Source organism: Ammospiza nelsoni, chromosome 1 (assembly GCF_027579445.1).
Source record: "Ammospiza nelsoni isolate bAmmNel1 chromosome 1, bAmmNel1.pri, whole genome shotgun sequence".
Classification (NCBI taxonomy): Eukaryota; Metazoa; Chordata; class Aves; order Passeriformes; family Passerellidae; genus Ammospiza; species Ammospiza nelsoni.
The window spans coordinates 125,232,240-125,257,487 of NC_080633.1; the positions used below are offsets into that span (position 1 = coordinate 125,232,240).

A 25,248-nucleotide genomic window follows, 5' to 3' on the forward strand; every position below is an offset into this window, starting at 1 on the left:
CTGGGGTGTGGACAGTGACTGCCTGAGCACTTGTTCTGGTTTCCTTCTCTCATTTTTGCACATACTGAGCTATTTTTCACCTTGACCTATGAGTTTCCTCGCTTTTCCTTTTCTGTTTCCCCCACACTGGGCATGGGGCAGAAGTGAGCAGGTTGCCCACAGAGATGGTGGAGTCTCCCTGTTATTCAGGAGCCACCTGGAAGCAACCCCGAGCCATGTGCTGCAGGCTGACCCTGCCTGAGCAGGGATTTTGGCCCCGGTGACCCACAGCGGCACCTCCCAGCCTTTGCCGTCCCACGATCCGCGCAGCCCGCCGGGGTCAGGTGCCCATGGCGTCCATGGTGCCCGTGATGCCCAATGGTGTCCCGGCCGCTGCCGCCCCGCGCCGCCACCGCGCGCGCCGTGCCTCGCGCCTCATGCGCGAATTAGGGACCCGCCCCGCCGGCACGTGCGGGAGGCGCTCGCGCCGCCCCGCGCGCCTATAACGGTCCCGCCGCTCCGGGGCCCCGCGGAGGCTCGGCCGCTGCTCCGCGGCCGCCGCCCCTCGCCCCTCGGGACCCGCGATGTCCCCCTTCCCTCCCTGTTTCCGGCAGCCGAAGGGGCGAGCAGCGGCCCCCAGCGCGGGCAGATGTGGGGGGGGAAGGAAAGGAGGGAGGGAGGGACGGAGGGGGTCGACCCCGTACCCCCCCCACACCCCCCCCCGCCCCACACTGGGCGGGGCGGGGAGGGGCGGGGCGGGCGGCGCGTGACGCGTCGCGGCCGCAGCGCGCGCCCGCCCCCCGCCGGCCCCCCCTCCCTCCTGCCCGCCCCCCGCTCGCGCCCCCCCTCCCCTCCCCTCCCCTGCGGCGGCGGCGGGCGGCGGCCGCGGTGCATTGTGGGCAGCCCGTTGTTCATTTGCCACCCGACCCGATCCGGGGCCTGTCGGGACGGAAGCGCCGCCGCCGCCGAGCGATCGAGCGGGATCCATTGTGGGCAGCCCCGCGCCCGCCGCGATCCAGGCCGGACCCAGGGGAGCGGGGAGCGAGCGGCCGGACTTCGCTTCTCTCGGTCGCCGCCCCCGCACGGCAGCCGGGCGCCTCCTTCCCCCGCCCCGTTCCCGCGGCGGACGGAGCGCTCGGCCGGGCGGGGGGCGCGGGGCGCGCCCGCCATGTTCGCGGAGATAAACCGGCGGACGCTCGCGTTCCGCGGCGGGGGCCTCGTCACCTCCGCGGCGGCCGCCTCGGCGGCGGGGGCCGAGGCCTGGGAGCGGCAGGACCCCGAGGCGCTGAACGGGCGCGGGGCGGACGAGGAGGCGGAGCTGGAGGGGCTGGAGGCCGAGGAGCTGGAGGCCACCACCGCCGAGGAGAAGGAGCTGCTGCTGCCCCAGGACGCGGCGTCGCCCCCCGCCGCCGCCGGCCCCATGTTCGCCGAGAGGAACCGCCGGACTCTGGCCTTCCGCGGCGGCGGGGGGCTTCTGGCCGCCCACCCCGCCGCCAACAATGGCTGCGAGGCCGCGGCCTGGCCGCGGAAGCACTTCAATGGGCGGGGGGCGGACGAGGAGATGGAGCTGGAGGGCGCGGAGGGACTGGAGACCGAGGGGCTGCTGGAGGGCAAGGAGCTGGTCCAGGACGGGGGTTCGCTGAGTGACAGCAGCGACGACGAGGAGGACGGCGAAGGGGGCAGCCTGGGCGACGGCAGTGGCGCCGAGGGCGGCAGCTGCAGCAGCAGCCGGCGGTCGGGGGGCGACGGCGGGGACGAAGCGGAGGGCAGCGGCGAGGGGGAGAGCATCCGGCACTTCCCGCTGGCCAGGCCCAAGTCCCTGCTGCAGAAGCTGCACATCTCCTTCCAGGGCTCCTGGCTCAAGGAGTTCCCGTGGCTCTACTACTGCCAGGAGACCGGCCTCATGTCGTGCACCTGGTGCACCGCGGCCGTGGCCGCTGCTGCGCCCCCCGAGGTGATCATGTCCGGCGCGCCCCTGCCCGGGGGGCACGACGAGCTCTGCAAGGGCACCCGCAACTACAAGCGCACCCTGCTCCTGCGGCATCACCTCTCCGCCGAGCATCGCCTCAACGAGCCCGGCAGCGCCGAGCAGGTACGGCACGGGACGGGCAGGGGGCGGCGGGGACGAAGGGAGAGAGGGAGGGGCAATCCCGGCCTCCCCTTTGCATAGGTGAGGTTTTCCTGTGCTCACGTGTGTGAACTTCTCTAATGGCTGCTCGTGGTGGTTGCTGCCCGGCGGGCTGGCCACGCCGCGTTGCTCTCGCTCGCCGCGTCCGGAGCGGGGGACGAGCCCCCTCTGGGATTTGGGGCGACTCTCCCGCTGGATGTGGGCAGGCACACAAACGCAGCACGAGCTGTTGTTTGTGGCTGTGTTCCGTTCCCGTTATCCGTCCGGCCCTGGCGAGTGCCGCTTTCATTAGTTCGTCTGTTTATCTCTTGAAGATAAACCGGCGATGTGGGGAAAAAAGTTGCGTACGAATCCCAGTGTCACAGCACTGATTTAAATACGCTCGTTACAACTTCCTCCTGCGGTACGGGCGGAGGGCGGGCAGTGTCCGGCCAGCGACCGCTTGTGAAATGGGGACTCGGCGGCGTGGAATTGGAATCGCTCTGCCTGCTTAGCGGTGTGGCCCCGGTGCACTAATCGGATAACTCCGTGTATTTAAGTTCTTCGCGCTGAAATAATTTTTTTTCCCGATTGCGTTGCCTTAGATTGCGTTGCTGAGCAAGAAGTCTGCAATCGCTTGGTGTGTGTTTGAGATAAACATGTGGTTTCCTGAAAGCCGTGTTACTATGCCAGCGCTCCTCTGACGCTGTAGGAGTAGTGAAACTCTTCACGTTCCCCGCTGAACTTCAAATCGCTGTTTCTTGGCTGCTTTCACGAATGAGGCAAGGCTTGCCCTAGAATATATGTGGATGAGAAGCCCCTAAAGAATACTTAGGTTGAATCCGCAGCCTTCTGCAGCCTTTTCTCCTAGCGATGCCTGCGCTGCTAAAGTTCGCTCGATCGCTTCGCTGGCGTTAAACTTGCCTGCGGGCACTAACTAAGTGTTGCTTCAGGTTAGGCTAGTTCCTGAATTGTTAGGCTGTTAGCCGGAATTAATTGATTCGTCACTCCGTTTTTCTGCATCTAGAATTCCGTTTTAATTGAAACACCCACCTTGGCTGGGTAGCTTTATTTGGCGTCTGAAATGTAATGCGGTGGTTAGATTGAGGTTATTGCTTGAGCACTCTTAAGGAGCTCAGGGTACCTTGGACAAGAGCTGCTAGTCAAATGTTGGGGCAGGATATCAGGATTACAGGATGACTGATAAAACATTAGGTGAACGTTAAGGGAAACCCTATGGTGCACAAATACCAGTTATACAAAATATTATTTTTGGATTTACAAATGCAACATTCACCTTCAAGATGGTTAATACTACCTTTTCAGCGAGTGCAGTTTTATAGCAGCTACTCTTACAGATATTATGTGGTAGTAGGTCATCTTATCAGTTTTCTTCAGTCTTCTGGGGTTTGCTACTCACTCTGCAGTGTTTTAGCCAAGCTTGCTTTCAATTAGTTGCTTCTAATTAAGAGACTTATATTCTTAGTTTCTTTTACTTCATATCTTTCAAAGTGTTCCAGTTTTGCATAATGCTATTGCAGTGTGTTCCTTACCGTCTTGTTGCCTAGTTTCTAACTTTGAGTTGTGAATGATTACTTTGTAGAAGTATGTTCTGTCACTGTGTAGCCTCCTGTGTTAGTGGATGCTGTTAATCCCTGCTACACTTGGAAGCTTCTCTCTGTCTGTTTTAGCTGTATTTAAATAAAAGCTATTCCAAGCATTCTTTCTCTACTCAAATAACTACTTTTTTTCTTTCTGTCCTCTTACCCTGACTCTGTTGCAAAACTGTTAAATATTGGGAGGGTGGAAGGGAGGACAGAATATTGGCTTGTTATCACAGTAACCTACAAGTTAATATAAGTTTGTATTTGATGATTGTAAGTGTTTATTTGAAGACCTTTCATTGCCATGGGAATATTTGTAAAAACGAATTGCTACTTTCATACCACTGATAGTTTAAGAAAAAAAATATTTGGACTAACTGTGATAATAAATGAAACAGTAGGATAGATGAGTCAGTGGTTCTTCACTGTACAAAAGATAAGGTTGGGACAAAGGTAGTTGTAAAGAGATTTTTTTTTTTTGTGGAAAACAGTGCTTTGTGCATCCTTCTGCAGTTACATTTCAGTTAAAAACTTCTCACGAGGGAAGGAGTTGCAGTTTTTTGGGAGTCAGTGTAGTTTTCTTTGTGGCGCACTTTCACATTACAGTTGCTTTATCAAAAACCTGATTAAGAATCTCTGTTTTCTTTCCCTTCTATGTTTAATTTCCGTATCCTTTCATAGGCTTAATGGCACTTGAATTTCTTTTGATACATATGTTTAAATTAATACCAAAACAATAGCCCCATTTTTTTTCTAAATGCCATGATACCAGATACTTGGAACAAAAGTAGGTAATTTGTACCCTGACTGTATTTCCAACATACATAATAAGGCAGCAAAGCCGTTTAGATTTAATGAAACTTGGGAGAGATCTCTCAGCCTTTGTGTTAGAGACAGCACACATGTATTATGGACTTGACAAGCCTCAACTGCAGGGCATGTTCAGCAGCTGCTAATAAACATATGGCATAGTGCCACCACTCAAGAGCAGAAAGGAAATTGTAGGTGTTAAGACAGTAAAGCAGTGGAAATTTCTATCGGTCTGTTGGATATTACACTCGTGAAGAAACAAGTGATGATTTCAGTTTATTTTTGGGATACATTTAATTTGGAATGCCAAAATACATCACAAGTGGTTGCAGCTGCTGTAATTCAAGGGTATTGAGCTGTCAACCAATGCTTCTTTCTAAGACCAAATTCTTGAATCTTTTTCTATTCTAGTTTTTAAAATAATTTTTCTCCACATTAAAGCTTAAGGAAATCTGTCATCATCTTTAAACTACCTTTGTTTTTGTAGTGAACAGACTACTGTGTTGCAAGAATCTTAAGAAATGGATGCTTAGTGGGAAATTATGGCAAAATATTTTAATTCTTTGATGAATTTGGGTCCATAAGATGCAGATTTATTGGCTGCTGGGGATCCCTCTCCTCAAACCATCTTCTTAAAACATTTTCTTTCTGGATGTAATTTAAAGCTAAGCCTTGGAAATACTGCCAGAAAAGCTTTCTCCAGTCTAACAGGCATGTTGGTTTAAAGCAGAAGCTCTCCAAAAGGAGGAAGGCCTTTGATGTGTTATTTTTTCCATGTGAACTGGAATTGTTTGCATTATGTGAGCAGTGATGAATGGAAGTCATGCTTCAGATGTTAGAGTTACATTACAGTGTTCTAAGTTCACTTCTTGACTTACTCTTAGCAGAGTGAAGAAGTTGAGGAGGAAGTCAGGACTTAAAGTAAACAGAATCACTTAGTGTGTTTTTATTTAATGTTTTTATCAAACCTCAAACTAATCAGTTTGATATTAGGCAATTAATGAAATAATTTGAAATCACTGAGTTGTCTGTAAGTGGTGCTGTGTGGCAGTGGAGCATTGTGTGCAACTGATGGGACCATGTTTTGAGATCATTTTCCTCTGCATGTGGTTAAGAAGCTACTGGTAGCTTAGAAGATACATTTACCAGAGTAAGAATTAATTTGGGGGCACAGGGAACTGCTGTAGAGCAAGATGTGGTAGTGGGGAAGGGATTAAAAAATGTAGCGTGATTACTTTTCATATGCATGTAGCTAAGATGTCATCTGTGGTTAGGTTGGTTTGGGTTTTTCTTAATTCTTCCTGCCCTCACTGTCCTTCCAGGGACAGAATATGTTGATGGAACAGTCAGAAAAAGAAAACGAAACAAACTAAACTTCTAGTTGCAATTTTTGATCATCTGTTTCTGCTCCTGTTAGCTTTTGGGCAAGTTTAATTAATGAATTATACATATAACATAGTAATTTATCTTAGTGTGTATTCTTTTGAAACTGAGCACAATATCAGTTTCCTTAAGCAGTCTCTGTTCTGTTACAGCACTTCTTAATCTCACCCACAGAGAGATGTTTTTGACTTAGAGCACTGAGGAGTCCATAAATTGAAATGAAATTGTGCTGATTTTTATCTTTTATTCCTTACTAGCGTTTATTAAAGGATAAGGTGGTTTGGTTTTGAGGTAATTTAGTTGATGAGAATATGGGGTCTGTATTCTGAAAATATAGTTGATATCTAAGCAAATATCATTAGTTTGTTGTTCTCATTAGAAAAAATCAAGAACCCATATGATGATATGTCATGTAAGTTACAGTTGTTTGAAAATACACTTTTTCCTGCAATTTTCTGCATCTTGCCTCCTGTTGAACTGTATTGTATTTTTTTCTGTATTAATGTCTAAATTTCTCATAGTAATATTATTTGGTCAATTTTTCTCACAGTAAATATCAGTTCTACTTGTCATACTTGGTGTACATAGACTTGATAACTGCTCAGATGTCAGGACTTCATTTGAGTTGGGGCACTAGGGTTAACTGTTGTACCATACCAGCAGTAAAATAGTTGGTTTTAGTACTGCAGTTAGTTTTAAAAATGTTTATGCACCCACATTATAGTGAAGCTATAATACTAATTAAAGCTGTAATACTGATTGATCTCTTTCTCCAACACACATCCCTAATAGCTTGGACACAGGTTGCATAATATCTCATTTTTCCACTCAACCTTCTGGTCTTGTCACAATGAAGATTTCAGTCTTGTGTTTCTGTAGCACATTTGTGATCTGCAGCTGCTCTTCACTATCCTGGCTTGTCCTGTTCTCAGGAAACAAAAACCCCACATTGTAAATATCAATTTGTTTTTTTTTGTCCCAGCTTGATTGGGTACTTATACTTGCTTAGTTAACATGTACTCTCTCTCCATTATTTAATCAGACGTTTGTCAAAAGAAAAGAATTGCTGCAGGTTGTTTTTTAAATTTTCTGTGGTGTTTGATGTGTTCTCAGGGAATGAAATTGGCAGCTATCATAGCATCTACCTAACATTTACTGTGTGAGGTGCAAGTCACTGGTGATTGATGAGCATGACAACACTTTAGGGTACTGTCATTTTCATCTTAATCTGATCCAGTGTCAGCGTAATTGGTGTTTTGAAACTGTGCAGTGCTCCATTGCTAAAGTGACAGGAAGCTAGTCTAGAACCAAAATCTGCTGAGAGCTTGGAGTGACAGCCTTAGCTGTCCCACACCTGGAGCAAACTGTTTCACAGCCTTCATCCGAGGTAGTACTTGGGGTGTGTCACAAAGTACAGAAAAAAAATTAAGATGAGGTGGGCAAAGATCTACTGCTTGTTTTCGCATAAAAGCCTAACTGCTTTTATTCCTTTTTCTTTAATGAAGTGTTTTTCTGAGAAGAGTAGAGATTCAGAAGCAACTTGAATGTGACAGAAAACTGAAATTTCTCTGCAGGAGGTGCTGAAATGGCACAGTTTCTGTTTTGGTTATACCAGGCCTTATTTTCTGCTTATGAATGTAAACACTGTTTTAGATGTAGTTACAGCCTCAGGTGTCATTCCAGTGATCTGCACTGGGATTATAAATTGACATGAGTACTGATTTAATCCACTAAGGTCTATGGGGTGGAAAGTGACTTTTAAAATATATGTAGCTGGTTTCTGCTATAATCTCAAATTAGGAGTAGTACTGTCCTGTAATGTGTATTTTAACTCTAGCATAGCTTATGGGTTCATGACAGTGCTAACATTTCCTTCTTAATACTGATTTTGACCTGTAATGTTGAGGCAGGTGAGCTTTAACACCACCTCTAGTTCACTAACCAGTGAGATGTTTTAGGAGCTGAGAGAAGAAAATAATGATTTGGCTTGGAACTATTCAGTTTTGGGCTTTCCTTGTTTGCTAGGAAAGAAGAGAATCTTGGGGATAAGAGTATGAAACAGACTGTCATTGTTGCTGCTCTCGATGGCAGCATATGTCAACCCATATAAGTATGGTCTCAAATATGCCAGTCTGTGTTTTCTGCTTTCTCCTAGCTGCTGCTTTGTAGCATCTCTGAATCGTCTTTAACATGAGTTAGAAGTCTTCTATGTGCTCTAAAATCCAGTTCAGATCTCTTGATCTCTCCCTGTCCTCATTTTAATAATGAATTATGTCTTGGTGTTGGATTTTGTGAAAGTATTAGGTTTTAGCAAAATTTTGAAGCCTTTTTTGAGATCACATCTTAAAAAGGCTGTGTGTGTGTAATAAGTACTGCGCTAGTGTTGCCACTGGAAAGTTTGGGAGGCTTATTTCAAGAAAGTCTGAGGCAAGTATTGTAATGGAAGCTTAAGTCAGGAGTTTTTTTGTCCTCTGCAGTATTTTGTCTGCTTGTTATGTGATACACTGTTTAATCCTAAACCTGCTGCAGTTAAAAAACAAAGGATAAATACTTAATTTGTCAAACTGTATAAGAAATACGTTTGCTGTTATATCTCCTTTAGCAATATGTTTTCTTTAAAACATTCAAGACAGATTGGGACATACAGGCCTAATCTATGTCTGTTCATATCTCAGCATGAAGAAAATGTTGAATCACTTATCCAGATTCTGCTTAATTGTTTAAGTGGAGATTTCTGGGGAAGAACAAGGGATTGGATATGTAAGAATCATGTAGTTAAATCTTCGGAAACAGAAGCTCCTGAATCTTTAGTATATGTGGGTTAAGAATAACAAGTACTTCACACTCAACTATATATTTCCTTACTTTTGGCTGAAATTTCCCTTCCTTTGCCCTCAAGGCAAATCTAGCTCTGTTTGTTTTAAACTTGGGGGTGGAAGGTGCAGAATGAGAGCATGATTTTTAGTTTTCAGAAATATCTTGTTATTTATATATTCCTGTCTGCCTTTGTGACCAAGAACATAAATAACAAAAAAATTAGTTTGATTAGAATAATCTTCTTTATTTATTTTCATATCCTTATTTTCATGTTTAACTAAGGAGAGCATTTAGTAAGAGCTAATTATGTTTGTGTGGCTTTTTTAATTGCAGGAGGCAGAGTTACCATCAGAACTGAATAATGAAGGATACTGTGATTTTAACAGCAGGCCAAATGAGAACTCTTACTGCTATCAGCTCCTGCAAGAGCTCAACGAGCAGAGGAAGAAAGGCATTCTTTGTGATGTTAATATTGTGGTGAGTGGGAGGGTCTTCAGAGCTCACAAGAACATCCTGGTTGCAGGCAGCCGCTTCTTTAAGACTCTGTATTGCTTTACAAACAAAGAAAACCGTAACCAAACCACTGTTACCTATTTGGACGTTGTTGCTGTTCAAGGTTTTTCTGTCATCTTGGACTTCTTGTATTCTGGTAACCTCGTGCTTACGAGCCAAAACGCCATTGAAGTGATGTCGGTGGCCAGCTACCTTCAGATGACGGAGGTTGTCCAGTCCTGCCGCAACTTCATTAAAGATGCCTTAAACATAAGTATAAAATCAGAAGCTCCAGAGACTGTTGTAGTGGATTACAACAGAAGATCTGTTAGTAGGGATGGTTTATCTCCAAGGGATCAAAAAGTTGCCAGCTTCTGGGCAACACGAAACCTCACCAACTTGGCAAGTAGCATAAAAACTGAGAACGATCCCTACCCTATTGATGAGGGCCAAATGGAAAGCTACCAAATGAATGACTGCAGTTGGGTCCAGGACAGCTCACCTGAAATGGCTGAAAATGAATCTCAAGGTGAGGGAAAAGTTTTTGTGTGGAATGACATGGGTGCACAGGGACAATCAGTTCAAGAACCTGGAAAAGCAAGAAGGAAAAACCAAACTGCAAAGAGATTTATTTATAATGTACCACCTAATACTGAAGAGAACTCTGAAGATTGCTCAGTGTTGCAACCGTCAGTCCCATATCCAGAAGAAGATTTGTCATTTATTAAAGAAGAAGCAGGTAAATATTGCATAATGTCAGTTATGTCATTTGAAAATTAAAGTATTGACTGCAGTACCTGACTACATAACTTTTGGTTTTTTATTTTTTAAATTATTATGCTGTATGAATAGTTAATGTATGTATTTGAAGTACTGTCATTTGCCTGCCTCACTTTTTGGTGAATTAATAGTTTTGAAAACTTACTGCAATTTAGAAGCCAAGTTAGGGATGAATTTGAGACACAGCTGTAACAAAGTTCTTTAGATGTCTGTTGTTTCTAAAGCAGTTTAATATGTATGCCTGCTTCAAATATCAAGGAGCTGTGGATGTCTCCTCCAGGGGCCCCGCTCTGCTCCTGCCCACGGACGAGCAGTGGTCCCACAGGGGGCACTTGGGGACCCATGGCTGTGCTGTGTGGTGCCAGCGCTGCCTGGGTACTGTGGTGACACGTGCCAGTGCAGAGCAGCGTGGGGTGGGCCTGGGGATGTGTTTCTCCAGTACAAGAGACCTTCATGTGCTTAGTGAGTAGTGTGACACAACAGAGCAGCTCTGGAGAAGCAGCTGTGCTGGGGAGCACTTCTGCAAATGCCTCTCGCTTATCTCTGGTCTTCATCTCTGAACTCTGGGTAGGTCTGCTTTAGCTTTACTTGAGAGTTGTGCTTGTGAAGTGAATTTCCTGTACTTCTCTTACTGGCTAAGCTTTGTTAGGCTGCACAGAATTCCTTCTGGCTGAGCTGAGGATAAGAGCTGTTTCAGGAATGTGACGGTCGCTAATATGCCTCAGGTCCACAGCACCAGGTTAGATCTAGCCCAAGTGAAGCCCTTTAGCTGCAGAGAGTGGGGGATGTTGAATCCTCAGCACCCACACAACAATTCTGCCTCTGCTGGGCTACTTGCTCTAATTGCAGTGCCACGAAAAAGAACAACAAAGTCTGGAGCAAGAGCTGTGGGTGTGTGTATTAGCTACACAAATACAAAATTTCTGACACAAATTAGCATGTGATTTTTATTGATGATTTATAGGGGGTTAGTATTCAGTGTCTTACTGATGGAAATGCAGAGAATATGCATTTGATGGCACCAACAACAAATATAATTAGTTGTTTGGATTCTGTGAAATTTTGTATGTGTGCTGTGAAGATTTCTTGGAGAAATAATGGAGGGCATGGGCAGTGCAGTATGTTTAGTCCTTGTTTTTTTTTGTTTGTTTGTTTGTGGGGTTTTTTTGACAGAAGCACCAATGTTTCCAGTACCTTGTTATGCTAAAGAATTAAATTACAAAATAACATTCCTGTAGCATTTTGATGAAAAGAACTGTACTGGAGACAGATCATACTGAATATGTGTTGTGGTGTCAGTCCAAAACCATTGAAAGTTCTGTGACCACAGGGGAAAGTTTATTTTACTGAGTTCTAAATTACTAGTCAACTAGTGATCTCCTTGGTATTTTCAGAGCACACCATATATGTTCCTAAGTACATAATTACATTTTCTGTCAGTGTCAGAATTCTTTTGGAAGCCTTATCTAATATTTTTGTAAAACATCTTCACTTTTACTAAGTTCTTGAATGCATATTGTTTGAAACAAGAAGAGTGACTGAAGCAGGGCTTGGTATAACTTACTTTTCACCCATAGACTGTTATTCAGCCTTTGGTATTCTTTCTCTTCTGCTTGTGGCTCTTTTTCTTTGCTTTGCAGGTCGATTCCACTCTCAAACACTCTTTTAACTGCTCCCTCTATGCCAAAGAAAAGGTGGAAGAGGGAGGAGTGCAGAGTTGGAAGAATATCAAGAATGAGTTGTAGAGTAACCTGCAGGTTACACAATAACTTTTTAGTTTTGGATTAAATTTCCTGTGGGGATGAAAAACTACCAAAAATAATAGGCACTGAGAGGTAAAAAAGCCATAAGAAAATGTAATCTGGAATAGATATAAGACAATTCTATAAGAAGAAAAATAAAGAATAATAAATTCTTATATTCAGAGCTAAGGAGTGCGCTCTCCTGTTGGTTGCTGAAACAGAAACAACGAGCTTCTACTATTATGCTTTGTCATGTTCTGGTGGGGGTAACACCAGCAGTTATGAACCCTCAGTTACATGCAGGGGGAGTTTCTGTGCCCTTGATTTAGGTTTGGGTTGGTCTGGTGCTTTTGTGATGATACTGTAGATATGGTGGAAGAGAAGCCTACTTAAGATCACTCCTCTCACTACAAAAATTTATCCCCGAAGCCACTTCCTTGAATTCTATAGTAAATGAATTTACCAGTTGGGTACAGTTGGTAAGTATTAGATAGTAAAGAGTAAAAGCTTTCTGAAGCATCTGCTACCCCTCTTGTTCCAGTAAAGCAAATATGTTAAACTGCTCCTTGCTGAACATGAGTTTTTCTGCTCCTATCCAATAAGGATATGTCAGCTGCTTCTTCCTCTCACCTTGTGTTGCTCATGCCTTGTGAAGGCTGATGTGGAATAGAGGTTAGATGGAGTTAAAGAATAAAGTAGGTATTTATTAAAAAGCCTCAATGGACACACCTTGAGCAGCACAAGACCTCAGCCGTGGCTATACCCAGGATGAACCCAAAATGGCCACAAAATGGACAACCAGCCACGTGGTCTCACACTCTTATAAGTTCAGGTCCATTTGCATATTGGAGTTAATTGTCCAGTTACAGCTTTAGGTTATGAAGTCCCATCCTTCTTGTTTTTCTGTCTTCAGCAGACCATTGTTTATGCTTTTGGGCCTGAAACTTAGATCATTTGTCCTTGGTCCCCAGCTAGAGAAAGAATTGATTTGTCTACTTACTCTGTGAAGAGAGCTTACTATCCCTAATATGAAGCTCAGAACTACACACTGAAGCAGTACAGAATCTGAAAAACATAAAAGCTAAAACCCGAGGCATCATTGCCAGTGAGTTTGTTTAACACCATCCCCGTACAAGTATCACGTTGGTGAGCTTTAGAGAAGCTTTAAAAATTTAAGATAGATTTCAAATACCTTGTACTGTCTTAGATTTACTTATATTTTACTTAAGTTTTCAAGACTTCTCTATATTAATTAAAGTAGCTGTTTTAGTTAAACATGGAATGTTACCACTTATCTCAGTATTTTGTCTCCTAGTTGATAATCTGCTAAAAAGGTCTTTTACGGTTTACAGCCATCATTCATCCTACAATTAACCATTTACCATAGTGAAAATAACCATGCAGACAACATATTACAATCAATGTTAGAGTGTGTTACAAAAGATCATAAAAGCTCAGTGAACATAATTCATCATATGCTTAATGCCTCTTCATGGGGTGATTTTGTCAATTTTCATCACTTCTTGGGTATGCCTTTCATCTGGGTGTGGTGTTTTTGGTTTTTTTTTTGTTTTTTGTTTTTTTTTTTTTTAAGTCTGTCCTATCCTCAGACTTCAGAACACAGCTGTGAAGTGTTGCTTATGCTTTCTGGAACTGACTGTGTTGATTTTTAGGACACTTGCATGCAATAGCCCAGTAGCTTTATGAAGCTATAAGTGTGTAATTTGTTATTGTGATTTTCAGGCTAGGTTATGCTGTGCTCTGATGGGGGTGAAGGAAAGGATAACAAGGGCAGGATTAAAACAGTCCACAGTGGAACGAGAGGGTTCCTAGCTGATATTGTAGGGGTTCTTAAGGAATTAATTCAGCTTGCTGTAGAAACAACTACTTTTCAGAAGGATACAAACAGAAGCTAAACCTGCTTACAAAAAATGTAGTGCTGGTCCCAGCGTTTGTCATGTTGCAAGGGAGGAGCATAACACAACTTGATTAGGCTTTACAATAAAGCAGGTATCTTTGTATTTGAAGAAATCAAGATTGATGGACTTATCAGGATGTGTATATTTCTTGTAGGGATAGACCCCACTTGACTGACTGTGTTACAAAAGAAAAAAGAATTGTATATTTTTCCTACTTTTCCATGGTACTCTAACTCTGTCATTTTCTTTAGACCTTAAGCTGATACCTCGATTAAAAGATTTAAGTTCCTTGATGGACCTTTAATCACTTTATTTGCCCCATTCCCTATGTAATCCAGTATTGAAGGTGTCAAAGGTTTTTAGAAGTCATCTGAAAAAACTGCAATATCTGAGGGTCAACCTCTTCCCCATTCATTCAATTCACCTCTCCCAGGGATCATCCCAAAGACAAGCAGATTCCCTCCTCACATTCTTACAGTATGGTCTGTCCCGGAGCCTACAATTCCAGGCAGTGTTTTGTGGGGGTTTTTTTTGTTTGTTTTGGTTTTTTTTTGTGTGTTTTTTTTTTTTTGTTGTTGTTTTTTTTTGGGGGGGGGTTTTGTAGGTTTTTTTTTTTTTTTTTTTTTTTTTGTTTTTTTTGGTTTTTTTGTTTGTTTGCTTGTTTGGGGGTTTTTTTGTGAATGGTTTGGGGAAGAAGGTTTTGTGGTGTCTACAGATCATCTCTGCCTGAAAGTCCCTTTGAGTCCCAGTGTAATGCATCGACTTACTAAAAAGGATCCATGAGAACATTTAACTCCCCCACAAATAAATGGTCTGCATGAGGAAAGTTCTTGACTTTCTTGTGTTTCATTAGTGTAGTTGTTGGAGGAGATCAGCAAAATAGCTTTCTCTTTCTTGGGAAGGAATTTTTCAGGGAAGGTATGATAATCAAGTGGAAAAGCAAGTGCATAATATATTTGGCATCAGTTAGTGCTCTTCTCTCAGGGGTAGTTGATGCTAGATCTGACTACATAGTTACAGCAATATACCACATTTTCATGAATGAAAGACAGTAAAAATTGAGAGCAATTTGGAGCAATAGAGTATGAGTAAGATTGCATTGGCAAAATGTCTTAAGTATGTCTGAGCCCTCTGTTGCAAGGGGCAGTTGAGCAGTAATGTGCTTCCAGAAGTCTTTTCAGAAGAAGCAAGGTTAAAGATGTGAGGAATACTCTGGGAACAAAGGGAGCTCAAGATACTTTGTTTTTCCCACCTTCCTAGTATGTCAGTCTTGGCAGTGCTGTTTCCTCTGTCATGTTACCTAACATAAGCAACAAATCCAGCTCTCTAATAGCAATCCAGATTGTATCAGTAGATTACCACTGCTTTCTTTGCAATCCTTGAAAGCTATGGCCTAATCACTTATCCTGTCTACTTTCTGTCTTTTTTAATTGATTAGATGAGCAGTCAGTGTAAAAAAAATACAGTGAAAAATAGTATTTCTTTTTCTCTTATTAGCAGTGGAAACAGTGCCAAAATATATGTAAAGAAAACAGGAGTGGAGTTCACTACAAACAGTTGTATCTAATGCAAAGTTTTGTATCTTTTCCCTCAGTGCACCATATGTGTGTCCTTTTCTGTAATGCCCTGTTCAATGGGCACTTCTGTCACTGAACTTCTCGTTATTTCCCATATCATCACCTACTCAGTAATGTATCCTTTTCTGGCCCCAAATCTGTATATTTCCTCATATAAATCAGAAAAAGAGTGAAATCTGTCAAACTAAGGGTGCTTCTGGCTTAGACACATTCTCTCTTTCTGGTGGTGCACGCCTACCTCTTGCCTTCAAAACTGAAAATTATTGTATCTGGCTTCTGGTTATCCTTTTTCCTGAGAACAAATGCACTAGAACATAAAATCCTTTTGCAATGTTTTTGATAGCTTTTTTTTTAGTGGTGTAAAAGCTATACAACCACTTTATTTTATTTCACACTGTCCTATCTCTTGTCAAATCAACATATTGTGAATTTTAGTGCTGATTGTTAATGAGTTTCTTTGTATTCTGTTGTATTTTTTTTGTTTGGCTTTGCTTGTTGTTGACTTTTATTAAAGATCCCATTACTGATATCCTTTTATCCTTGCAGACTAGAAGAATGGGTAAATATTTGAGGTTAATTGACATTTGGATTATTAACTTACACCTCTTAGAAATCAACCAAAGTGTAAGAAGGTTACCTTAGATCAGAGAAAAGTTGTGATCAGGTGGTTTAGTCTGGAGACACAGAATATTATTGCTTCTAATTAGCTTTTTCTTTTTTTTCTCAAAGGTCTACCTTACCTGTCTATACTTTCCCCCTTTGCACCCTATCCCCAGTCTACCAGTATGACTGCATCCATAGTTGCTTTAGCCTCCCATCAAGAGGCTGTCATCTGGCTTTGAAGTGACCAGAACAGGTCAGATGATAATTATGTCTAGTTTTGCAAGCAGGTTTCAGGGGGCAGTAGCCTGGGTGAGAGGAGAAATGGGAGAAGATACTACGAGCCACAGGGGTCTGTAAATGTGTTGCATTCTGGAAGCTTACCAGACTGTAGGATCTATATCCAGCTGGGGAAGGTGGAAGAGGCTGGGTATTGCACTTCCAACTTCCAGACTGTGTGTAATTCAAGTCTGTCTTGTTTGGATGAGCACTTAGACACTGAAGATGCCTTTTGCATGGTTTTGTTTTGAACACATTAAATGTGTGCTTAATCTAGAAAGCAGGTTTTCTAGGTCAACGAATTATTCTAAGAATAAGCATTAGGTTTAATTATTATCTACTTAGTCATGTATACTGAAGCACAAAGCATGTGTAGCAACCTCTTATCGCTTGTGGTATCTGTGCTGGTGTTCTTTCATGTTATAGTGGGTCTTCTCTTCCAGTTGGAGGTTGAAGGATTTAGTAGCTACTACCTACTCTAGATGACAGCTCTTAAATTTATTTGGCTGTGCTGAGTCTTGTGCGAAGTTCTCAAATTATGCAGGGGTTTGAACTCCTAAGTTCCCTCAGACTTAAATATCAGCTGCGTACATAAATGTTCCTAGTGACATTTAGTTTGTATTCTCATAAATACAGAAGAATTGTCAAAGTGACAGTGTTTTATATAAAATGTGCTCAGCTTGGTCCAACTCTTACCTATGGTCAGTCTTTGGTGTATGCTTATTGTGAAGGAAGCTATACAATAGTGCCTGTACACAGCATAACAGTACATCTGTGTGCAGTAAAGACTTGGGTCTGTTGATCTTACAGATATTCATCCTATAAGGGAGGGAAAAGTGATTAAAATACTTTGTTACTGACTGACCTTTTGCTGTTCAGCTACAGTTCTAGTTCAGGGAGAAAAATTATAACGAAAGGATCTAATACTTTAAACATTATAAAAGTAGGTTTGCTTTTTTTTTTTTTTTTCCCTCTGCTAGATCCTGAAGCCTGCTGTAATTTGAAGGCTTTTAGCCTTAAGATCACAACACTGCTTCCTCTCTAATCCTTTCATGTGTATTACAGAAGGAAATCTTCCTCCTCACCTCAAAGGAATGTGTAGTTGGCATGTCTATAGGGTATCTGTGTTCTATTCCTTGAGCTGTTGAGATGCCATTGCTGGAGTCCATCACTCCAAATTAGTATAAGGAGTTCTTGCCTCTTTTGGACATAACAGAAGTTAGGTCAGTAATTAGAGTCAGTAATTTAAAACATTTCCTCACTGCTTTGTGTTTTTTAAGGGAGAGGGAAGTTTATTCCCTTCCCTCTTCTTCCTTTTATAGCAAAATAGGTAGTTAGATGAACTAAAATACTACTATTTCTCATCTGCATTCACTCATGCTCTGCTTTTTAAAAGCTCTGGTAGAATGCCTAATTTGGCAGTCATGATCCAGCTTTGCTTGTTGTTTGCCATTGTCTAATGGATAAGATAGAATTATAAGCTTCCTACTTGTTGAGTGATATCCTTTTGAACTGTTGTCTTATGGTGCAGACTGAATCACTAATGCCAGTGTTAATGCTGCCTGACAGTATATGAAACTACTGTATGTGTCTCATACTGTGAGGATTTGTAATCTGTACTTTTTTCCAGTAAAACTGCACGTTGGAAGTGTTTAAATATGCAGCTTGCCATTAGCTGCATGAAATTCTGATTTAGCCTAAGAGAATTTCCTCTCCCAAAAAATCCTTAGAATGGTATAAGGATAAAAAGAAGTCTTTGGGCTATTAAAATGTATAGTTTCAGGCTTGAAAGCAAAAATACATCTCCTCAAGACTTCACAGTGGTGACATTTGGAATCCAGTGTGAGGACCCAACTACCATCTAGAGAAATAAAAAGAAATCTGCCAGTTACCACTGCAGTTTGTTTATTTAACAACTGTTTGCCTGTGAGGAAAGTAATGGATTTATGAGTTCATGATTTCCAACAAACTCCTGTCTTGGGGATTGGGGGGAACATTGATTTGCACTATTGCCAGAAGAGCTTTTGCCCAACAAATATGATTTTGTCAAATTCTTAGTGCAGCTTTATTGTGTTCTATTTATAGTTCTCTGTGCTCTGCAATAGTGACTCCATGGTCACTGATGCAGTTCTTACTTGTTACAAAGTATGGAAGTAAACAAGCTAAGATATTTTAAAGGCATTGCACACTTCTGAATGGTTTTGTTTTTTTAAAGAGGAAAAAACAATACAAAGGCAACATAAACTGCAGAAGATCTTGTCTTAAGAGCAAATGTAAATATGCAAACTAGTCTTTTAGACTGTAATATTCCAAGTAATTATGTTCTCTTGAATTGATGTGGTTTTAGAGTAATGGAGATGATTATTCAGAAAAGGATTTAGACATAGCTGTAGGATCCTTTATATAAATAAAGGTATTTAAAGCACTATATATATATACCATGAAGATATTTTAAGGCAATAAAAAACCACCATGCCTCTAGTAGAAAATACTTAGTTTTGTACCAGCTAGACTGCTGTGGCAGTCCAGGTGAAGTCACTGCACAAAGCAGTTCTGAAGAGAAAGGTTTTCCATCAGAAAACCTTTCAGCCCCCTCATGATGGTCATGAGGGAATACATATCCTTAGCATCAAAGCCCCTGTAGTAGGAAAAAGGCTTTCAACTTTTCTCAGCATGGGGAGAAGAAATGGTGCTGGGGAGAGTAGTTCAAGGGTCCCATTTCATTGAAGTTAGGAATAGAGTTCTTTCTTGTTTTAGTATTGAATACTATGTGAAAACATGCTATAGTTACTATTTTAAGGTTAGAAACGTTTTTGTCACAGTTTAAAAAGGATCTATATTGCTAAACAGATGAGATTGATGACTGATTAGAACCCAGGAAGCTAAAGAAAGAATGTGTCTTTAATAGCTACTTCAAGTGACTTCAAGTATGGACTGTTGCCGGGTACTTCAAATGACTTCAAGTACGGATTGCTGCCGGGTACTTCAAGTGACTTCAAGTATGGGCTGCTACCGGGTACTTCAAGTGATTTCAAGTATGGATTGCTGCCAGAATCTTGGCCAAAAGAAGCTTGGGAAAATGGTAAGTGTGTCTGATGGAGAGTAGGTAGAGGGTTAGGAAATTATTTAGTCAATCTTCTTCCATATCATTTGTACTTAATAATGTACTTCCTTGGAGGGAGGAAAAGGAATTCAAATGTATGGAAGTGTAAAACCAGAATGTGATTTATATCAGTTCTAGTATTGTGACTCAGTGTGAAGGTACCTGAGGTCTTTAACGTGATAGCTGCCTGTCTCTTTACTAAGCTAAATACAGATAAATGGCCTTTGAAATTAAAAACTTGAATGGTGAAGATATGGAAATAAATATAATTTTAAAAGGAGATCTCAGCATATGTCTTGCTATTAAAAATAAAAAACTTCATTGCAATAAATGTTTTTAGTTTGGCGTAGCTGTAATTAAGCCTTTTTCTGTCAGTTCAAGCAAGCAGTTATCTGTAATTATTTCTCTGTCTGAAAACATACTGAAAATACCACCATATCTAAAACAATAGTTGCCAGTTTCTTACAATACGTAAAGTCTTCAGTAAAAAGAACATATCAAGTACTGGGTAATAGTAATGCTTACCTCTTCTCTTTAACTGAGCTGTTACTGGGATGTGCCTTATGGTTTATTTTAAATATTTTGGGGTTTAAAGTAGAAGTAATGTGGTCATCACAAGGTGAAATTTGCTGGCAGTCAAGAAATTAGAAGCTGGGTCTTAGGAAGTCCGCCTGTTCTTAAACCAATAAATTCCCATATATTTTACAGCCCTGATGTCTGCCTGCATAGGATTTACTTTTCTTCATGTGACGTTATGTGGACATGCAGCTCACATGAGTGCTCCAGTATGCAATCTTGTGAATATTAGCAAAATGTAACTTGCATGTTTGGATGGATTTAAAAGCTCAAAGGAGGCAACTCTAGAGACATGCCTGTGAGCATGTGCACAGAATGTGCAATTATGTTTTCTTCTTGCCAGTGTGAACACTAGAAACTCTTGTACATAATCAGGTAGCCTTAGCCAGTGCTTTTTGGATGCTTCTGGATGGTTATGATTATGTTCATAAGCTCTCACCTGTAGTAAGCTGAGTCAGTATGTTATTATCAAAATAACCTTTGTATTTCTGTGTGGCCTTCTCCACGCCATAGAATCCTGTGGTGTTTTTTCACACAGTAGTAGGCAGCTGTATTAAACCTGTTTTGCATATATCCTTTGGACAAACTATATAAAGAGCTCTCTTCCATCGTAAGGAAGAAGTGAGATGTTGCTTCTTCCAGAGGTTTTTTCTGCTCTTTCTATTTTTTCTGCTGTTAGAGCAAAGTAGAAAATAGATAAAATCTGAACCAATAACTTCCCTTTTGAGAATTTCAGAATTTTGCTACCTCTTAGTGTCCTACTCCTCTTCTTACTTATACTTTTTTTAAGGTCAGATCTTGGTAGGCAGTTCCTGCATGTAATTCTAAATAGAATATGGGAAGAGAAGGTTGCAACTGTCTAAATGCTGCAGGGTTAGAGGGTTTCTAATCCAGAAGAAAATGTTTTCTGGTAGAAGTGACATCTAGGAAAATGAAATATTGGTAAATTGTAGTTAACGTCAATTCATGAAATAAGATTTCCATGGTAAAAATGACTTGATTACAAGTAGGTATTTTTCTAGTAGAATTGTACATGCAGAACTTAGCAACATTTTTGAGTTCTGCAGACAGGCATTGTCCTGATTTCACTGATGAAAAGTCATGTGTTTTGCTTTATTGTTTTGGCACCTGTTTATTTTTGTGCACCAGACAGAACAAATTTAGAATATTTTTTGTGTGTTTCATCATCTTTTCTCCTGATGCTTCTTATGTTTTAGGTGATTCCTCTGCTTTAATCATGAACAAGTTGAAGTGTCCACACTGTAATTATGTAGCCAAATACAGAAGAACACTAAAGAGACACTTGCTCATTCACACAGGAGTGAGGTCGTTCAGTTGTGACATCTGTGGGAAGCTGTTTACACGAAGAGAGCATGTAAAGAGACATTCCTTGGTAGGTAATCTCAAGTGTTCATGTATATGTATGCACATGTATGAGTGGGGTTTTATGGGGCTTTCAGGTGTTTTGGTAGTTGGAACAAACTGTTCTCTGATTTGACATAATGTAAATTGTCTTATCTTGGATTTGAAATGGATGAAGATAAACATTTCTTGGATAACTGTGCCTCTCATTTTCTTAATGGAAAATGCAGTGTCAATGAAGACAGTAATTTCAAGATTATTTTGAAAGTGATGTGATAAAGAGATGCAGTGTATATAAGTATTCTGTAGATAATGAAAAGCAGTTTTGGCTTAGCTTTACTGCAGTAGAACATCACATCTTGGTCTATAATGATGCATCACTATTTTCTGTCAGGGCACCCTGTTAATTCAGCAATTGCACAATATCTTGAGGTAGTTCTGAAATGTTTATTTCACAACTAGACAAAGCTATAGTACAGTATCTGCTTTAAGATTAGGAAAGAATGAAAAATATCTGATGCAGAAAGTAAACATCTGTCTGACTTGCATTCTGCCAGTACCACAACCAGGAGTTCAGCTTACCCTGTTCTGTGCACATTGCATAACTCGGGATTTGATTTGAGTACTCATTTATCTGTGGATCCAGAGAAAGTTTTATCTGTCTTGGGTATTTTGTAGGTGCTTTATATCTAGTCTATCATGAAATTAAGATTCCATTATAATATATACTATATAAAATCCAAGGTGTGTTTTAGGACAGTAATGAAAGCAAGACCATGTTGGTGGTGAGAAAATAATAACATTTTTCCAAGCTGTGATTTTAAAAATTCCCCTTGTTTTGCAAGATGTTTTGCAGATAGCTAGAAAAGGTTAGTTAGCACATGGAGTGGGTAAATTGCTCTTCTTCTAGGTGCTGGCCCTGGGCTGAGGCAACTCTCAGTATCTGTAGAGGCTGTTGGGTGAACACATCGAGAGCAGCCCTGCCGGGAAGGATTGGGGGTGCTGGTGGGTGAGAGGTGGGACTGAGCCACCAGTGTGCTCTCTCACCCCAGACAGCCAAATGTATCCTGGGCTGCATCCAAGGCAGTGTGGCCAGCAGGGTGAGGAAGGGCATTGTGCCCCTCATGAGACCCCACCTGGAGCACTGCATCCAGCTCTGGGGTCCCTAAAACAAGAAGGACATGGAGCTGTTGGAGCTACTCCAGGGGAGGGCTATGAAAATGATTGGAGGGATGAAGCACCTCTCAGATGCAGAGAATTGGGGCATTATTGCCTCATTGATGGCCATGCTCCTTCCTTTTTGGCTCACCTGAGAAGATGGCAGCAGTGGCAGTTAGCTGGTCTACCAAGAAGAGTAGAGTGGGACTTCAGTTTTCTGTCCTGCATTGTCTGACCAGGACTTGTAGCTGAAGATTTTTTTTCCTCCAGGAAAGGAGATGAAGTCAGACAATGTGAAAACAGCTGTGGAGTGAGCTCAGAGCAGTTCTGTGCTTTAATTGAAGTGTTCTTTCTCTGACGAAGTCAGAACACTTTTTTCTGGATGTTTTTCCCCCCTCCCTTCCCCTCTCAGCTCAACAAACCTCAAACATTCTGCCTTGTGTGAAGTATTATAACAAGTCTAGAGGCTGAGGAAAGCACACGTATCAGCTGTACAGACTATACAGCAGAGCTGAAGTAACTATTTGTATCATGACCTAATTTATTTTTCCCCTCATTTAGGTGGTAATTTCTTTTATCTAAAATTGCAACTTTTTCAATGGGACTTCAAATTAGATATTTGAGCACATAATTGTAATCTGTTGTGGGAACACCAGATAGAAGAAGGAAGTCTTCAACTTCATTTTTTCATAGATAATAATTAATATACATGGTTGCTGAATTCATTTACTTGTACAAGCAACATACTTCCAAATTCAAAATCAAAATTTATGATTAGTCAACAGCAGCCTTCTAATTTTACACATAGACTCAAATACAGGACATAAAACTTACCTAAGCGACCTGGAAAGTTGATGTTAATTTTAATAGTGTTGGGAAGGAAAAGTCATGGAAGAAGAATTTTGCTCTTTGAATTCTTGAGTATAATAACTCTTTTTTGTTCTTAGTATTTCTAGAATTTAAAATTGTAAAAAGCAATTTTCTAAATGAGCTATCTTGTGTGCAGTGGAAGGGTTTGTGCTGCTCTCATTGCTTCTGAGTCTTGCTCTGTACCCTGAGGAGATGTGAACTGAACACTCTCCTGTGTACAGAACAGGCGACCTGCTGAGCTCCTACAAAGTGGTTTGTTTGTGGGCAGTAGCTCATATCTGCTGAGGAATACATAAATAGCTCTCCAGTAATCCTTGCTTACTCTGAATAGTGTTTGGTATCTTTTGGAAAAGTTAAAAATAGGAATTTTTATATTAATAATTATTGTTGTTGTTGATAGTTTTCTAGTACTATATGCAAATGTAACCTGATATGCCTATAGTCAGCTGTTAAAATTTCTCTTCCATAGGTGCATAAAAAGGATAAAAAGTACAAGTGTATGGTGTGCAAGAAGATTTTCATGCTTGCAGCCAGCGTTGGAATAAGACACGGCTCACGGCGTTACGGAGTTTGTGTAGACTGTGCAGATAAATCTCAGCCTGGAGGGCAGGAGGGAGCAGACCAGGCGCAGGACACAGATTTCCCTAGGGATGAAGAATACGAAGAGAATGAAGTGGGAGAAGGCGATGAGGAGCTGGGTGATGATGTAGAAGAACAGAACGAGCAGTCTCGGTGGGATGAAGGCGGGGAAGTCTGTATGCCTTTAGATGACTGACCGAGCACGAGACTTCAGGGTGCTGCAGGTGGACACTACGGATTGACTGCTTGAATTCTGGGACTGAAGGCTTGCGAAATATGGTACAGGCTGGATGGTAGTTATGTTGCTGTGAAAATGTAGGGTCAAAGCCTTATAGCAAAAAAAGGATTATTAATTTTTTTATGATATTTGCACAGGACTGTACAGCATACAACCGTTTGGTTGAATTATACAGAGTCCTCACATCTACAGTCAGTTATCAAAAGAAAAATGTATTTTTTATTATTTATAGGCTATAGCTACTTGGGTCCTATTCAGACATAGTAGTAACTGTAATTATGTTGCACATTCATGTACCTGTTAACATGAATGAAGAAAATTGCAATTTGGTATGGAAATACAAAGACAGCTTTCCCAAATCCACTCGTACTTTTGTCAGCGAGTCAGTGAAGCTAATTTGGGCTGGTGGCTCGTTTTCCACAAGCATGTCTTTGCCATACAAACCTTACCTCTCCTGTAATCTGATAGGTGAAAGCCAATCATTGAAATATGTGTCACAGATATTGCCAACACCGTATTGAAATTTGGGTTGAAAACTTTTGGCTCTATGCTGGCAGGTGCTATGGGTGATAAGCACTGGAGAAGTTTTTAATGGCATTAATTTAGTGTCTGTTTTTAAAGAAGGTTGTTGTTGATTCATCAGTTTTAAAACGATGATGCAGAAGAAATGACCAGTAATGAAATAATAGACTGATCAGAGCATGGGTAACTCTTGTGCCACTTAGTCAAAAGAGACAGTCATGCTAAAAGGTATCTGATGTAATAATGTTTCTTCTCTCTCCTAAGGCCCCCCTTCTCTCAAAATTTTTTTTGTTTCCCTGGTGTATACCTCAGTCCCACAGAATAAAAATGCAAGGAATGGAGAAAGTGTCATATTAAAACAACTTTTTGGTCAATAATTTCTTACTTGTCCGTTTTTTGGCTAGTTTATGTGATATGAATTGGACACTAGGCTATTGTGCCCATCGTTCATCATTGAACACAAACTATTTTTTATTCTTTTGTATTTCATGGGTCGTTGTTAGTATTTAATATAAACAAACTACATTTAACTTGCTCATTTGCTGGAATTTTTTTTAAGAAACACAAAAGTCCAAAGGAAAAAATGCTCTCTTTGAGTTGTCTACTTTTCAGGAGGATATGCTCCCTATGCTCTTTGTTTCAGATTTTCTAGGAGGCATTGAAACTTGAATTTTTGTAGCCACGTAGTTTTTTTTCTTTTTGTTGGGTTTGTTTTTGTTTTGTTTTTTTTTTCTTTTTCCTAAGCTTGTAA

At 41.4% G+C, this 25,248-nt stretch overlaps 1 protein-coding gene across 2 annotated transcripts; it reads left to right on the plus strand.

Moving 5' to 3' along the window:
* The first annotated feature begins 993 nt into the window (after positions 1-993).
* ZBTB10 (zinc finger and BTB domain containing 10) lies at positions 994-24,842 on the plus strand. 2 transcript variants are annotated; one of them, XM_059483836.1, is made up of 5 exons: positions 994-2,071; positions 9,034-9,931; positions 18,998-19,171; positions 20,986-21,161; positions 23,628-24,842. In XM_059483836.1, exons 1-5 carry the CDS (start codon positions 1,148-1,150, stop codon positions 23,931-23,933), a joined length of 2,478 nt encoding a protein of 825 aa, XP_059339819.1. In that variant the 5' UTR covers positions 994-1,147; the 3' UTR covers positions 23,934-24,842. The 2 variants fall into 2 exon arrangements, with proteins under 2 accessions (XP_059339819.1, XP_059339826.1); XM_059483843.1 differs by lacking the exon at positions 18,998-19,171.
* The last annotated feature ends 406 nt before the right edge of the window (positions 24,843-25,248 follow it).

What these genes read in the sequence shown, in the direction of transcription:
- ZBTB10 (XM_059483836.1), top strand. Translation starts at nt 1,148, where the DNA reads ATGTTCGCGGAGATAAACCGGCGGACGCTCGCGTTCCGCGGCGGGGGC. An exon ending in AGCCCGGCAGCGCCGAGCAG is followed by an intron (nt 2,072 to 9,033) that starts GTACGGCACGGG and finishes TTTTAATTGCAG; the next exon opens with GAGGCAGAGTTACCATCAGA. An exon ending in ATTTATTAAAGAAGAAGCAG is followed by an intron (nt 9,932 to 18,997) that starts GTAAATATTGCA and finishes TGTCTTTAATAG; the next exon opens with CTACTTCAAGTGACTTCAAG.